This window comes from Mytilus californianus, unplaced genomic scaffold (assembly GCF_021869535.1).
Source record: "Mytilus californianus isolate M0D057914Y unplaced genomic scaffold, xbMytCali1.0.p SCAF_3, whole genome shotgun sequence".
NCBI classification, from domain to species: Eukaryota; Metazoa; Mollusca; class Bivalvia; order Mytilida; family Mytilidae; genus Mytilus; species Mytilus californianus.
The window spans coordinates 67,195,212-67,213,074 of NW_026262679.1; the positions used below are offsets into that span (position 1 = coordinate 67,195,212).

The following is a 17,863-nucleotide window of genomic DNA, read 5'->3' on the forward strand; positions in this document are numbered from 1 at the left end:
GTAAGATTCAATAACAATGTCAAGTCCACATCATAATGAGTAATAGAGGTAAACTGGGTAGGGAGAAAATGACAGATATTTCAAGTTAATATTTATGCAATAACGAATTAAAATTTGTCAACCAAAAGTTTTGCTACAATTTCAAAAACATGTCGTTCTGTATGGGTATAGTTTTCGGATCTTTCATTAGCGTATTTAAGGCTATAAAAAGTTTGGGCTTCAAAAGTTCACACAATTATTGACTTTATACAGAAAATTCGTCCTTGTAAAACATTTAATAGTTCACAAATGATACGCGATTTTAAAGTAAAATTATTTCTTAAAACACTGCAAAAAAAATCATTCATATTGATAAAGTGGTATCGTCATAAAGTGCGTTGAAATGAACAGTGGTATAGCAAACATCGAATTCCCTCACAAAATGTTATCACACACTACAGTAAGGGGAGTCAGTTAAGTTTGTCTATTTTTAGATACTATACAGGTAATCATTTGACACTACGTATACAACCTGTGTGACCTGTGTAGTGATTTTGATTTTACGATAAATTCATGAATGAACGATAATTTTATGAATGAACATGAGCACCTGACCTCTTTCTTAAACACCTATTAAACATATAAAACCGTATTTAATAAGGAGATAATTCAGTCAAATTTTCAGTACTAAATCAACAACTGAAATGATTCCATTTTTTTATGAAACATCGTACGAACGGAGAACGGAATCGCAGGTATAAAAATGCACTTTTTTCCCTTGTAATGACCGCGGATCTATAATTTTTATAGATCGGTTGAAATCCCAAAACTAATTTGCATAATGGAAATTTAGGCGATAGCAATACATCGGAATGACCTCAAGGTCATCCTCTGTAAAAATGAAATTCAACTGGAAGACTACTTGCACAATCTAAACAATTTTAATAGTCGTCAACTTTTAACAAAATTCCTTGTAAGTGACAATAACTTGGAAATTGAAATAGGTCGATATAAAAAAAAATCAAAGAGAACACAGAGTGTGTAAAGTTTGTATAATTTTAGATGATGAGGAACACTCTTTCTTTCATTGCCAAATCAACAGTAGTATTAGAAATTCCCTTATAAATGCAATTAAAACCCATTATCCTAATTTTAACCAGCTTGACTCAAACTCTTAACTTAAAACTATTTTAGATCAAAAATAAAGATATTTTGTCTAATGTTGTAGGCTATATAAAGCAATCAATGGAATTGAGAAAATAAGGTCCACATTGGTCAATTATCAATATACTTATATATTATTAATATTAACTTGACTTGTAACATTTTTTTCATGTATTGTATGTTTCTTGTCACTTGTGTATACTATGTTTGCATTTAACCCGTCAGGGTTTCACTTTTTGCAATAAAGTTATATATATTTTGTATGCATAAAATTTTCTGTATGGAAAATTTGCGTTAATACCAAATAATGTTAATTGTCAAGTTCGACTAAACAAAGTTTATTATTTACACGTAACGAATGATTCCACTATTATATCAAGTTGATTAATTTTACGTCGATCCTACATGTGTGCAGGATAAGCTTTCCTAACGTTTGTGTGCATTTGTATTTTGTATACACTTTTGGATGCGGAATTCTGCAAACATTCGAATAGTCCGGACATTTGTTAATCTTCTCCTTGAGAATCTGTCCATCCACACTCCACTATAGCCTATATATGGTATATGTGATTCGGGATATTTCAAGAATTCATGTTTCATTGTAAAATAGCATGGTATTTTAAGAACACCATATCCACACAGCATCTACCAAATATTGTCATAACATTACCAACAATTTAACTGTAAAATACTGGAACAATACAAAATTTTTTACAACCAAGCAACACATCAAGATAAAATTTTGATTACTTGGCAGAAAAAAAACTGTATGAATGGCACAAGTGTTTCGAGTTGCCGATAATAGATATTATAAATGCGTACACCATTAACCTCATCTTGCGCGGGTTACCATCTAGTACTTAATGAATCGCATACATAATGGAGGTTATTGCAGAAATGTTGGTCACATTGACATCAGAACCAAACTCCTTTTATCATCTTTTTTTCGAGAATAAAAATTCCCCAAAAAATTCGTTAAGAAATTGAAGAGCCCTGTTTCTTTCTTTCAAGTGTATGAATTTGAGAGTTTGGTGAATTATTTTTCTAGCAAAGATTCAGCAAAAAAAAACAACACATTTTACATAGATATAGGAAGATGTGGTATGAGTGCCAATGAGACAACTCTCCATCCAAGTAACAATTTATAAAAGTAAACCATTGTAGATCAAGGTACGGCCTTCAACACGGAGCATTGGCTCACACCGAACAGCAAGCTATAAAGGGCCCCAAAAATTACTAATGTAAAACCATTCAAACGGGAAAACCAACGGTCTAATCTATATAAAAACGAGAAACGAGAAACACGTATGAACTACATAAACAGACGACAACTACTGTACATCAGATTCCTGACTTAGGACAGGTGCAAACATTTGCAGCGGGATTAAACGTTTTAATGGTACCAAACCTTCACCCTTTTTCTGAAACAATAGTATAACATCACAACATAGAAAGACACACTATAAAATATCATGCCTTGATTTATTCATTTCAGTTATTCTTGTTCATTGGAATTGGTTTCGTCTTACTGTCCGTAACTACACTCGCTTTTAGCTCTTTGCCACAATACAGAAGAACACTAACCGCGTGTGAATGGCATGAGTATGTTTCTGCCGATTATGATATGGACCTCGAAGTGAAAAAATATTTCGGGAAATACGACTGTAATATGCTTAAACTAATTACCAGCGGAAGGAATTTTCATTTCGACATTATTGAAGATGATGACCATAAAGAATATTATCATGAGAATGAGCATTTCAATGAAGAAAATCCTGAAATCTCAACAACTGTCTCAAATTTTACACAAGAAGGAGTACAAGGTGATATTGATACCAAAGAGAGAGGAAGACAGGAAACCACATTGAAAACCACATTGCCAGATGTAACTCTCAAGAACAACATTTTCTATCAGATCGATTATCTTGCAACAACTTTCTTTACAGTAGAATTGTTATTACGGCTTTGGGTTTGCCCAAGTTTAAAGATATATTTTACTAACCTGTTAACTGTTGTTGAATGTATTGTTCTTATTGGTACATATGTTGACATCATTATGTTTAATATGAAAAGTATTTACAAATTTTCCTCTATTCTAACAAATATTATTGATTTTATTAAGTTTTTGAGAGTTATAAGATTGTTGCGGTATTGTCAACACTTAGCTGCTGTACATGTTCTGAAATTTTCAATTCGGAAAAATGCCAAGGACCTTCTTGTATTGTTTTTTCACATTGTAATAATTTTGCTGCTTTTTGCAAATATAATTTTCTTGGTAGAGGAAAGAGACAATATCAATAGCATACCACAGGGATGGTGGCTAGGTCTAGTTACCTTGACAACGGTTGGTTATGGAGACTTGACACCAAAATCCTTTATGGGAAAGATAGCCTGCTCCGTATGCGCTTTGTGTGGAATCATAATGATGTCGTTAATTATTCCAATTTTTGTAGAAACTTTCGTACAGTTATATGGCATCGCTCACATTAGGAATGGGCCCAACAAGAAAGATTGTAAAGCACAGTCTGTGATTTTTACCAAAATTAAGAAGATCCATATAAAAACTGAAAACCCTACTGGAAATATCAAATATTAAGAAACTCTAAACCAGCTCAGAATAACACTGGGTATATTTTATTTCGTTATAACAATTCGAAAAGCTACATCATTCAATTATTCGATTGATACAACTTGGAAGCAGCTGTCCTTGCAAGGAAACACTATTTCTATAGAAATGTCTTTGAATTTGTCAAAAAGCATTTGCGTATACATAAGATATATGTGTGCATAAACTAAATAAACTTTCAACTTGGCTACTAATTGTATAGTGTAAATGAATTATTATGTACTAGTAATAGATTTTTAATGTCAGCAATGATGGACATATCTTAGAAAATGTACTTATCATATATATATGGCAAACGTAAGTCGAAGGTGTAAATGCCTAAAAGGTATTCAAAATATTACTGATATATCGTTAGCATTAAATCAAAGCAAGTATGGAATAATGTCTTTGTTTTACAATACAACTTCAGTTTGTTTTTTTTAATGATATTAGAATATTTTATAATAATAGCTTCATCAGTGTTGTGAATAAATACGTAAATAAGTGAAAATATTATTGTGTAGTATTGGTATTATGAGTAACATAGATATTGATTAGTTCGGCCATTTCTTAATGTAAAGCAAGATATGCTTACCCCAAGCCTTCCAGAGCAAAAAAATGTCTGTTATGGTTTAGATGGAATTTAGTATTGCTTAAATGTCTAGGTTCGATGCGTCTTTTATTTTTTGTCTAAACGTTGTTCTCTTGCTTTAGATTTGTGTTGTTCATGCAATAACTTCTGGATTTTAAATTTGCATAAACATTACGAATATGAGGCAATTCTTTATTCCAATGTCTTCTTAGTACACTTATGTCGTTAATATCAGTTTCGGGTCGTTTCATAATAGATTCCATTTACCATGTTCAAAATGTATATTATAGCTCTTAATTGTTCTTTTTAAATTTAATTAAAGGGGTATTAGCTGTCAAATTCATGTTCACCGATTTGACTCAAATGAATGTTCACCGATTTAACTCAAATTCATGTTTACCGATTTGATTGAAATTCTCATATTTGATTTATAACATACCATAACGTATATCAAAATTACAAAATGTCTAAAATAGAAAATCAATGCATGGACTCAATAATATGTATCAGCATTTTTGTGTATTTTATTTAATCTAGACGCCATTTAATTCACTATCGAGATGACCTCATAGCAAGCACGCGCAATTGGATTGTTTCAGGTCTGTTTGATTACATATTTTAGGTTAAACAAAAAATGTAAATTATCTTTTTTACCTGTATAAGAATGATTTTTGTGGATCGAATCAATCCACTAAATGCTTCACCCTTGTTTCACTTTCATTGTTGACATTCTTTTCCTTTTAAAATAGCTGAACACACCAAGTATATGCGTAACCCATCTCTAGCTAAGGGGTTAATGTGTAGTTCACATGAATACGTATCCAATGAGGATAAATTATTGACTTGCAAGTCAATAAAACGTCAGCGATGTTTTTGAGCTTATTTTGACAAATTTGGGCCAAACTAACTGCTAATAACGAATTATTATTTCAAAATTCCGCTTTTATTAACACTTGAAACAAAACGAATCATCTTTTAAATTTTTGTCTAAATCGTAGCTAATGTCCCTTTAAGTTATTTATAGACTAGTCATATATTGGCTTATTGATAAAAAATGAAGACCAAAATTATTATTGACATTATTTTCAATAGTGAATTTATCCAATAGAATTCATTAATTCAAGAATTAGCTTTGATCTTATTTAGAACATGGATGTTACGGCTATAATTATATATATATGATAAAGTTACTTTAAAACAGTGCAAGTTTTTATTTATATTAATTCTTCGAAAACCTTTGTGTTTAGAAAATTGTTACTACATATATATTTTGCAAAAGTTAAACCAACAATCGTTTGAGCATTAGCACCTTTATCAAACTTAATCATAAAATAAGGTCTCGAAAATGTCGATCTGTTTTCTAACTATATCATTTAGTGCATTTATAAATTAAATAAATATCACGGGCACGTAACAAAATTGATAAAAACACATGTATATGTGTTATACAATATATTTGCTTGAAATAAGACTTCTCATGTTTATGTCAAAACCCATCTCCCAAAAAGGCAATCTCCAAAACAAACGAATCGAAAAAAAAAACAAAAAACAAAACAAACCAGATGTGTATTAAGAGGATCCTGGATTGTACTAGATGATTACTAACAAAGGCACAAAAAATGTTCTTTTTTGTTTTTCTTTATAAAGATATACAGAAATATAATCAAACTTGTCTGAATCAAAAAGAAAAGAGGTAGGGTCAATTTCCTATGAATCTCTCTCTGTATATTCTTTTCTTGAAAAGCACTTAAAAAAGTATACTTAAATAAAAGAAAATGGTGACTCAATAGCAGATGAAGAAAAACTACCATGTCTACAATTATTGAATATCCGAAACGATAACATGCTTTTCAGCTTTGTTTTTGATTTGGCCTTCCAACTATTTTGATTTGAGCAACACTAAATGAGTTGAATGTAGAAGAAACGCGCATCAGGCGTGACAAATTTTAAGAATTTAAGAGTTTACAGCCCCTCTTATCTCCCTTTCATTTCAGGTGGCTTCTTAAAAATTAATGCATTGGTTTTGTTCAAAAAAATTTTATTGCATTATAACTCAAAAAACTATTCAACTAATAAATTTTAAGTTAAGTTCAACTTATATTTTATATCATCATTAATGCATTTTGAATAGAAAAAATAAGTGACCAGTAGAAGTTGTACCTTGCTGATCAGCTTTTTTTTTATTGTCGTAAAAGATGCCACTTGCCACTATACATCGGGTACTGTGTTACAATCCTTGATAAAACCGATGAGGACAGGCATTACTCGATTAACAAAAGCTATATTTTGTATACACTAGTTGGTCGAGTGGTCTAGGGCACTGGGCACAGTGCAGGTCTAGTAAAACCATTATCGCTTAAGAGTTAAGATAATATAATTCTATATCAACATGACATGAAATAGGTAGAATTTATTTTCTTAGCATTTTGGGGTCTTGGAAAATAATATCTTCCTTTAACCAATTTCAATAATGAACCTTCGATTTAAATTTTCAGTTTATAGAGCTCCTGATTGTAACCAGTTGACTTTTTTCCATAAAATCCTTAAGTGCCCCTCCAATATCAAATGTAATGTCTCCTTGGTTTCAATTTGTAACTTTGTAATGAAGTATAGACCAATTGGCATTGTTTTAAAATGTTTAAACCGGTGATATAGATATTCAATATTAAATATTGATGGGATCTATGTATGGTATTCTAACTACCTATTATATTAAGTATAAATAGATAACGAGGTAGTGATTTTTTTTTATTGTGATGGTTGACTATCTTCATGACACAGTCATGTATAAACTTTATCAATCAGAGAAATGATGTCTCCGTCGAGAGTAAGGCTAAATATACCAGGGACTAAATTCCAAATAACTCGAAAACTTCTTGAAGCGCATCCTCATACAACGTTGGGGAAACTAATTACTGATGCAGATGTTTCAAAATCTGAGGAATTTTATTTTGATAGACCTGCAACACCTTTTGAATCTATATTGACATTTTACCAAACAGGAAGGCTTCATCTACCACAAAACATATGTCCAAATGTTTTCAAAGGAGAGCTGGAATATTGGAAGATAGACTATAAACAACTAGACAGATGCTGTTTGTTTAACTACATACAATTTCTGGACAGTAACAAAACTAAATTAGACTTCCAGAACGCAATTGAACCAGAAATAGCATGTTTATCCTGTCCTCTATCTACTAGAAATCGTATTTGGGGGATACTAGATTACAAAGATAAATCATGGATAGCAAAGGTATTTATTTATACATATTATATATATAGATAGATATGAATAGAAGGAGATTAATATACGCCAATGAAACAGCAACTGTACACACATATAAACACGAAAAGCAATATGTCATGCTCTTAAATCGCCTAGGCTCGTTCAGAAAAATAAGAAGGAAAAATGAGAAAACTTGAACTGCCATCATCATAAAAAAACAATAATTAAGATATAACTAAATACAACCTCATGCATATTCCTAACTAGGGACAGTCATATGACCTTTTTGCGGGGTTATTACAATATTATAATTTTCGACTTCTACCTTTAATATCTATTAGTGGAATACTATTACACCGACGTTCGTAAGAATGCAATTATAAATTTCTACATTCAAGACCGTGTGGTACACAGAGAGTCGAACAGTAAATAATAATTTCAATATCACATCTCAGCTTAAGGCGTCCTCTGAATATGTGAAGGTTCCTCCTATGCATTGGCTACCTAAAATACTAAATAAAACCTCAAAAATTATGTTTCTTTTCGGCTTCTATTGTTCTGCGATTAATCTTTCTGTGCTGTTCCCTTACTTATATTTGGTTATTAATTTTTTAATTAAGCATATGAAAAGAATGGAATTAATCATTTCTGGAGTGTCAAAAACTCTTTGAATTTCTTATATAAATAACGTGTTTTTGATGGTCCGTTCATTCGGATGACAGTTATGACTTTTCGACTCTTTACACTACACTTCCACAGAAGTTTGACAAACAGAAGTTTGACAAACAGAAGTTCTTTTATGCAATAAATGGGCCTTGGAAAAATCTTATTGCAGATTTATTTGTTGCAACTCATATAAAGTCTTCTTTTGTAACGAAAACGGGAAATATGCTGGATATGCAAGAATTTAAGTTTTTTCGCTCCCTATTGTTATTAATTTTTCTTTTTGGACGTTGATGTTACTTTTACCACTTATTACGGTGTGTATATTTCACAGCTTGTTCACAATGCACGTGTATAAAGTATTTAGTCGCGTTTTACATTTCAATGAACGTTATTTATGGTTAACTGGTAAAATATTAAATCAGGGATTTCGTTAGAAACAAAGATTTGGTTATAAATTTTGACTGTATCTGTAGAATTCTTATTAAAAACCGGATATCACATCCCATTTTTTACGGTGATGTTATCTATAGAGCCCTTAAATTTAGATACGATCCATGTAAACTCATTGTTTCTTTGAATGAACTTGTGTTTAAGATTATCAATTTAACACCCGGCGTAGTGAAAACTTTAAATGTTGTTTCATCGGTACTTACATAGATGTTGTTCTTGAAAAAAAATAAAAAAATAAAACTAAACTTATATTGCTATACACATGTATATGTACGTTATGTGTACTCATTATACTACACCCTGTCAGTACTGTTTACTATATTTTGTCATTACATGAAGTCATGCGTTTGTCAGACTGTTTATGACGTTCGAAGTTTACATTAAATCCGTTGGATGTTTTGATACTTTATTTTTTATGTAATATTTATTTTTTGTATCATATATTATGTTTTACTTATTTGTTTCTATGTCGTGTTTTATAGACTTGGTTGTCTTTTGGTCGTTTTTCGTTTTTTGTCATGACATTGCCAGTTTGTTTTCGACCACTTGAGTTTGGATATCCTTCCGGTATCTTCCTCCTCTCTTTTTGTCTTGGAGAACATGATTTATTTATTACTTGTAATTGGCTTTGAGCTAGCTTTCATTTACTGCGAGTATTCTTTTATCGGTGCTTTGTGTCTATTTTTTTTTATGTAAGTCGTGCCTCTTACCGATCTATTGATTTAAGCAATTTTTTACTGAGTTTTACAGTTTGTTTTCATGAAGTGCTGTTACACAACTGTCCCAGGAAAGGAGGATAGTTGAGCGGTCTCACACATGTTTAACCCTGCGACACTCTTTATGTGCCTGTCCTGCTGTAATTCAGTGGTTGTCGTTGGTTCGTGTCTGACATATTTGTTTTCCTAATTTGAATTGTTTTAAATCAGGCCGTTAGATTTCTCGTTTGAATTGTTTCATTTTTTGTAGGGCCCTTTTATAGCTAAATGTACGAATGAACGAACATTGAAAAAGAGTAATAAAATATCAACTTCATTCTATATAACTGATATCAAAGAAAATCAACAATACATGCACTTACCTGCTGATATATTTACGTAATTTGCGGTATGCATACCTTAGACTGGAAATTGTGGATTTCTTGTACAAAATTAATATTTTCTGTAGATTTATCACGACACTACTATTAATTTTCATGGCAGAGAAAAGATTTGTATGGTTTTGCTTCAATTTATCGTTTTACTTTGTACCGATAAATTTTCCACCTTTAAAAAACTAAAAAAAATTGCACGGTATATAGTGCAAACTGCTATAAAAATATCTCGATTCTTTATTGTTATTTCATGAGCGCTATAAATACTAAAATCTTTTTACTTTAGGTTTTGTCCTATTTTAATTGTGGCAGGTGCGCTCGACTCCAATCTTAATTGACTAGGATTGTCAGTTTTCCTAACGAAGGTCGGTGGTTCTTTCTGGGCACTCAGGCTTCCTCATCCAATAAAAACTGACCGCTACGAAATAGCACAATAGTGGCGTTAAACACCAATCAATCATGTATGTTTTCGCAGTATATACACGCGAACATGTTTTTACCAATAAACTAGCAAAACATTGGATACCTTTAGAATAGATATTTTGTTTAAAGTATTATATTTATAGTGTTGGTACAGTAACTTTGTGTTTCATTTTTCTTGCCACGGTGTTGTCGACTTCTCTTCGACTTATGCATTTTGGTTGTTTCTTTGGTATATTCCGCCTCCTGCCTCCGTTAAAAATGCACACCAGGTTTACTCAGAAAGCAATTTTATGGTATCAACATAATTTTGCATTCTGTTTCGGTAAAACGCGATCATTTCGAAAAATGAAATGCATACGAGGCAATTTGACAGTTTGTGCAGTAACTCCTACAATGCAACTGGTTAGTGCATAGGGAAACAAAAGTTTGAAATAAATTAGAATGTTTTATTATTAAATATCTGAAAAGCTAAGCTTCTGTCATTATCCAATAAACGTCCAGTGATAAGAAAATGCTGAAGTGACAAACAGATGCAATGATAATATACAAATAAATGAATATGAATCTGATTTGTTTTAAAGTCGAAAGAACATTGACGTTATATTAATATTGTTGGTTGTCTTTAGATTATTCAATCTCCAATTCTATAAATGTTGTCAAAGAAGATTTTTTATCAATTTTGAAGATTTTGACTTTGAGTAAATATGTCTTATCAAAATACATGCCTTATTAGTTGTCATCTCTTTCCATTTCAGCTAGTTTTGCTCAACGGTATTTTGTTCGTTTTGCTGTCCTTGTTAACACTTGCGCTCAGTTCGTTGCCAAGATACCGTCGCCCACTTACTACCTGTGAATACTACGAATACAGCTTATCGAAAGATAAAACAAACCCAGCGATACTTAACTTTTTAGAGCAGCACGACTGTAACAAATTGCAGGTATCTGAATCTGGAGACGAATTTTATTATTACTACTACGACTATAATTATTACTATTATGATCAGGATGACAATACTACTGAACTTCCATCATTACCAACATCGTCACAAAATCCGGATAAAACAAAAAAGCAAACAACAATAAAAATTGAGCCTTCAAATGTTTCGCTCAAATTAGACATTTTCTACCAGATAGATTACTCAGCAACTGCCTTCTTCACTTTAGAACTCATATTGAGACTTATGGTTTGTCAAGGTGTTTTTCTATATTATAAAAACGTTTTGAACGTAATCGATACCATTGTTTTACTCGGAACATTTGTCGATATTGTCCTATGGAACTTACAGTCATCATATAAGTTTTCGTCCGAACTTACCAGTTTTATTGATTTTATCAAGTTTCTTAGAGTTTTTCGCCTTTTGAAATATTACCAACATTTCACTTACGTTCAAGTTGTAAAATTTTCAATAAAACGAAACGCTAAAGATCTACTAATAATGTTATTCCATATTGGAGCCTTTCTTTTGATTTTTGCAAACATTATATACCTAACAGAAGATCGAGATAATATAGATAGCATACCACAAGGATGGTGGCTAGGACTTGTCACCTTGACTACGGTGGGTTATGGAGATTTGTCTCCAAAAACATTTCTGGGAAAGATAACCTGTAGTGTGTGTGCACTATGTGGAATTTTCATGATGTCAATGATCATTCCAATTTTTGTTGATACATTTGTAACTTTGTACGGAATAGCTCATGTAGAGATCGCTGAAGAAAAGAAAGACCAAGAACATACCAATGTATTTACTAAAGTGAAGTCGATAACAACACTGAATATGACACAGACTTTTCAGGAAAGAGACAAGACTGTAAAATGAAATTTAACAAATATTTTGTAACAAGAACTTTGAATTCTTAGATATTAGAAATCTTATAATTAATATGCATATTTGTTATGCTTTAACTAAACCTTTGGTTTTTTTTATGGTAAGCTAGTTTCTCAGTTTGCCTTCTGTGTTTTACTTCCTTAAGCCCTTCAAATACAAAAAAGTACTTTCTGTATTTGGAGGGCCTAAGATAGGCAAACAGTTACTGTGCTATCATAAGACCCTCCAGAGATTTTCAACGAATTTTAATTTTGGCCTTTTTTTCATATCTATAATTGTGACCTTTGGCTTTCAATTGCAATTGTCAAAGGACTACTCACATACATGGAAAAGTTTAATTCTAGTTGTCACAGATTTATGTATTGAAACGGTTGTAGTTTCTTTTCTGATTTTAGATAAATAAAGTCAATGTAAAACTGTTTAATGTTACTGTGAGCAATAACTACTCCTGGATCAATATTCACTTAGAACGTTTTAAGTGTCCTCACCACTAAGATGGGACACCCGAAGTTTGAAAAGTACAACAAAAGCTATAAAACCAAGAGGGGAGATAACATTTTTCACTGTGCCATCTTCTAACATGTTACAATGTAGTAGTAGCATTGGCACATCTATAAATGGTGGTTATATGCATTTCAGAACTAAGAGACTGGCAGATCCTGATTATCGACTGATAAAAGACACCTCATGGGCTCTTCTATAGGCAAAATAATAGATTTTTCAGTAATTGTACTATAGTAAATATTAGGTTTTTTCTAATAGTGAGAAAGACGTGTATGTTTAAGTGCATGGAATCGATGATGTTTTCCCAATGCAGAGGTTTCATGCTCAATGATGAATTATTAACCAAGTCAGAGACAATCGAATATAGATATATTTGTATCGATAAATTTGTTTAATATGTGTTAACGCTCCCTGTAGACCCTGAATCATTGAAGCAATTAGAAATTATTTGATCCACATCTTAAACATGCCATTTACAATATTGACAAATACTATCAAAGCTACTGTCAAAAGAACATCTAATAATAACGCACGAACCAGATCAAACATGATATATCAGAGGAACACCTACATGATAGCATAAGGAATAAAAACAAATATAAAAAAAGTATCCAAAGGTTCCTAGTGTTTACTCTCTATATCAAATACTATATGAAGTTTTTCTTTACCGAATTTAAATCAAAATCATAAGCCCAGTTACAGATAAACAAACATAATTGGATAGAAATTATTTCAAATAACCGAGGTCCTTCCTTGTTAGTATTATAATAAATGCATCAGCAATTAAACTATCACAATGAGTCATAAACGTTTACGGGTATTAATCAAATATCAAAAAGAAGTTTATCTACAACTATACACTTTTAGAAGACAGGCAACAACAAAAAAAAAAAAAAAAAAGACTGAGAGAAAGAATTAAGGTGGTACATAACACTACAGGGAGATAACTCTTTAAAAAATCAGCTGAACGTTTTAATCACGTTCTATGGTTAAGGAAAAATAGAGTTTCTCAATGATCCAAATTAGTTTTTGTCAAACTGCTATATATCCAATGAAATTTTCCAAAGTGTGTGTGGTTCAAGCTTTTTGAAATGTTTATATTTTTGTCAAAGGGTCAAAGTAAATATTTTGTCAAAATTTTATGAAAATTAAACGAGCCAAATTAATTTTAGTCAAGGTGTTTGGTACCACCTTAAGACTACGAACGTTGAAATCACTAATGAAAAGTAAGGTGAAACAAATTGATTCGACATTTTTTAATATTGAAATTTTCGAATATTATAAACTGAAGGCTTTCACCATCTGTTGTCTCGAGCTATTACATTTTCACGAGAATTTGTCGAAGAAGAGAGGCGAAGGACACAAAAGGGATATTGGGATGTGTAAGTACCCTGCCACGTCCACTCTGTGTTTTTATTAGAGGTATTTCTGCTTTGTATCGATCTGATGAGTTAAGCCCTTTTCAAATGATTTTTATAGTTTGTTCTTATGTTGTACTGTTACACCACTGTTTAGTTTAATTTAGTCATGACAGTCATGTTTCCTGACGGATAAGAATATAAAACACCAACCTAATACAAAATACCTCAAGGATCATTCAGCTCAAGTTTGATTGAAATTGGTCGAAAGGTTTCAGAGAAAAAAATATTTGAAAAATAAATTACGACGGACGACGACGAACGCCAAGTGATGAAAAAAGCATATATGGCTTTTAATGCGAGGTGAGACGAAAAGGAAATGAATAATAAAAAGGTATGTTCAACTTGTCGTGTCGACGTTTACATACAACAACTCCGTCAGCTTTTTCACAATTGTGACATTACCGAAAGCGACATGTTTCGAATTTATATAATACATGTATATACCTATATTAAAAACAACAACTTGCTAATTAATAATCTTTAGATATTATTTATGAGAAGTTCTTTTTGTAGGAGAGTATTCAGGCAGTAGTAAAGATAACTTTTTAAAAACATGGTATACATATAATATATCAAGCTGTTTTATGAGGGTTTGAGTGGGGTTTACAGATTTTGATAACTAATGAAAACACATCAGCAGGAGAAATAATACGTAGTAGCCAGAATAGTGCATTTCGTATTGTCAGGGAATCGAACATGACAACGGAAAATCTTATTTCTACAAAAGGAATGTAAATGTTGCACAACTTGGTCTAACTCATGTACAACTATCCAACCGAAATATGAAAAATGATGACATGACACTACAGAATAAACGTGTTCCACGATTAACTGATGAAGAAATGGAACATAAACATGTTCCACGATTAATTGGTAAAGAAATGGAACATAGACATTTTCCACGATTAACTGGTAAAGAAATGGAACATAGACATTTTCCACGATTAACTGGTAAAGAAATGGAACATAGACATTTTCCACGATTATCTGGTAAAGAAATGGAACAGATAAAACATGTATTTGGAAATTCACCTATTATAGTAACGTTGATATTCTTTTGGAATGAAAAGTCTGGCTGTAGATACTGGAAAAGTATCCTACATTTTATACAAGGATTGAAATATAAACATGTATATCAGTCTAATCTTCTATCTCATCTTGTACGATTAAAAAATAGTGAAATAACAGAGATGATGTTTGATCTTTCTTGGACAAAAGCAGTATTTGTGAGAGAACCGAGAGAGCGAATGTTGTCATGTTACCTAGATAAAGGATTAAACAAGACTTTTATGATGCGTTTCTATTTCGTTTCGCACCCCGAAATCATTTTTAGATTTTTTAAATCTAATAAAACAATGTAAAAAATCCCACTGGGTGCCTCAAGTAAAGTACCAAGGTTATTATAGAAGAATATGTTGATTGATAAATGTCAGACATTTTTACTTTTACTGAACCGCTTCTTACACAAAATGGACCTTGGAATGAAACTGTTAAAGTTTGGATGAATTCCGAAAAGATTGAAAAGAGAACAAGGCAAAATGCGACAAACGCTAAAGATAAATTGTTTCAATATTACTGCAATGATACCAAAATTCAAGATATGATTTTTGAAATGTATACGGTGTGCGTTTTTCTCATTGTTGAAGGCCGTACGGTTGCCTTTAATTGCTTACATCCACTTCATTATAATTTGGTGGATAGTTTTCTCGTTGGCATTCATACCACATCTCCGTATTTCTATATTGTATGCAAATTTTTGTAAAAAACACGAGGGACCAAAACTGTATCGTATGCCCTTAAGTAACAATTCATCAAGTTCTGCTGACTTCAAAAACTATAAAAGTGAAGTCTGTAGTTCAGTGGTTGTCGTTGGTTCATGTCTGTCATATTTGTTATCGTAAATTGTTTTGTTACAAATTAGGCCGTTAGTTTTCTCAATTGAATTATTTCATATGTTTCATGTCGGGGCCTTTTATGGCCGACTACATGTATATGGTATGTGTTTTTCTATTTGTTGAAGGCCGTACAAGTTGCCTATAATTGCTTACATCCACTTCATTTGAACTTTTGTGGATGGTTGTCTCATTGGCAATCATACCACATATCCTCCTTTTTTTTGTATTAATAAGTATACATCCTTATTCGTCATTTGTCCCATATAAAGAACGCATCAATGTAAAACTAGTGTTACTTATGGAACAATACTAAATCAACACATAGGATGGAAAATCTTTATTCACGTCATATTTAATTCCGAGACTGTGTGAAAATGAAGGGGGTGAGGCGTATGTGAAAAAAAAAATGTCACATAAAAGTACTACATTAAAAACAATGCCAATGAATTAAAGGAACACCTGTTCTAAATCCTGTCAAATGCTTGAATGACAAGCGCTGACCACACGTTTCAAGATCACTACAAGACAGTTACTAACGTCATTTCTTCAGCAAGACTCTGATATTCGCCGAAACATATGGAAGGATAAGTCCGAGTTAGCCAGTACCGGAAACAGGCCGTTGAACGTCAGAGCAATCTTGGACTAGGAAAGAGTTATCAATAAATCGCTAAAAACCTGAATTTTCAAACTAATTTCACCATGATTTATTGCATGATTCATCACATAAAATCAAATTATATCTAATAATCATAATAAGCAAACAGAAAATCAAATTATATCTAATAATCATAATAAGCAAACAGAAAATCACATAAACTTGATAAAAAATGAGCAACAATGGCTAATGAAAACGCAACTAAAAAATACACATAAGTTTCAAATAAAACACGACGGAAAAATTAAACAATGAAAACTTATCTTATTAACAAACATTCAATAATCATTAACTAACAACGAGTTAACACAAACGTTTCGTTAAATCTTCACATCCCCTGGGTAGGCGTTGTTTTATCAAAACCAAATAGTCTTTTTATTCTTAAGAGTATTATTACATTTTTTAAGACATAGTAATAACACATTTTGTGTGTGTGTGATATAATACAATTATCTACGTACACTTTTTTTTTTCTCAGTTTTTTTTTTATATCTCACAGTAAATTTGCTATAGGCATAAGTGTCAAATTAAATGACTTCTTTGACATATCAGGAGTTGAAGTTCCCCATTTGGTTTTATTCGGGTTGTCTCGGTCTTGCAGCATACTACATGTATGAAGTCGCTTAGTTTCTTCATGTTAAAATTCGTCTTCGCATTAAGTAATAAAAAGTTTCTACTAGTCAAACTTACATAGCTTAAGCATGCAAAATTGTTTAAGATCAATTAAAAAAAATCAAGTCACACAAAAGAGATAAAAACATTAGTATATTCCTTTTTCTGCCCATAATAGATGATATTAACGTATGTGTGATACCGATCTTTTTGTGCGCAACTAATGCTCCGAATGACCTTAATGTGAAGCAATGATGGATAATCTATACCAGAAATGACTAAAATAATACAAATCAAATACTTCAATCGAAAAACAAACATTACGAAATGAGCACCAGTAATACCGACACAAGCGGTTAATGTGTTCACTTGAGATAAAAGATAGATTTTGAAATTTAATATTACAGTTTGAATGCAATACTAATTACTGTAATTGTATTGAACTGGATATTTGCATTCAACGTTTTTTTTTCTAATCATCCATTAGCTAGCTTACTTTTCATTGTGGTACCATAACGGAGACTGATGGTCTATCAACAACTATAAGGACCAAGTGTAAGTGATTAACCGTATTGTACTATTTCTATGAGCTCGAGTGCAAAAGGTTGATCAAGATAATTATTATTTATGAACATATATAAAAATCGATCCAATCAAGAATATCATTTAAGTGGGTGCTAGTATTATCGACGGTGTTACAAGATTTCCTTTTAACTGTATATTTGATTTAAACAAGAGTTTATGAATAAAAC

General features: G+C 31.6%; 2 protein-coding genes across 2 annotated transcripts in view; one reads left to right on the forward strand and one right to left on the reverse strand.

The window, feature by feature from the left end:
- The window catches only part of LOC127733162 (uncharacterized), a 593,316-nt gene that overhangs the window by 362,534 nt on the left and 212,919 nt on the right, over positions 1-17,863 (reverse strand). The window lies entirely within an intron of this gene.
- LOC127733133 (potassium voltage-gated channel protein Shab-like) lies at positions 7,089-12,437 on the forward strand. Its single transcript, XM_052242449.1, has 2 exons — positions 7,089-7,593; positions 10,951-12,437. Exons 1-2 carry the CDS (start codon positions 7,150-7,152, stop codon positions 12,013-12,015), a joined length of 1,509 nt encoding a protein of 502 aa, XP_052098409.1. The 5' UTR covers positions 7,089-7,149; the 3' UTR covers positions 12,016-12,437.

Bases quoted from the DNA above. Each gene is read 5' to 3' on its own strand.
- LOC127733133 (XM_052242449.1), top strand. From the start codon at position 7,150: ATGATGTCTCCGTCGAGAGTAAGGCTAAATATACCAGGGACTAAATTC. The intron at 7,594-10,950 runs GTATTTATTTAT...TTTCCATTTCAG, and splicing joins ATAAATCATGGATAGCAAAG to CTAGTTTTGCTCAACGGTAT.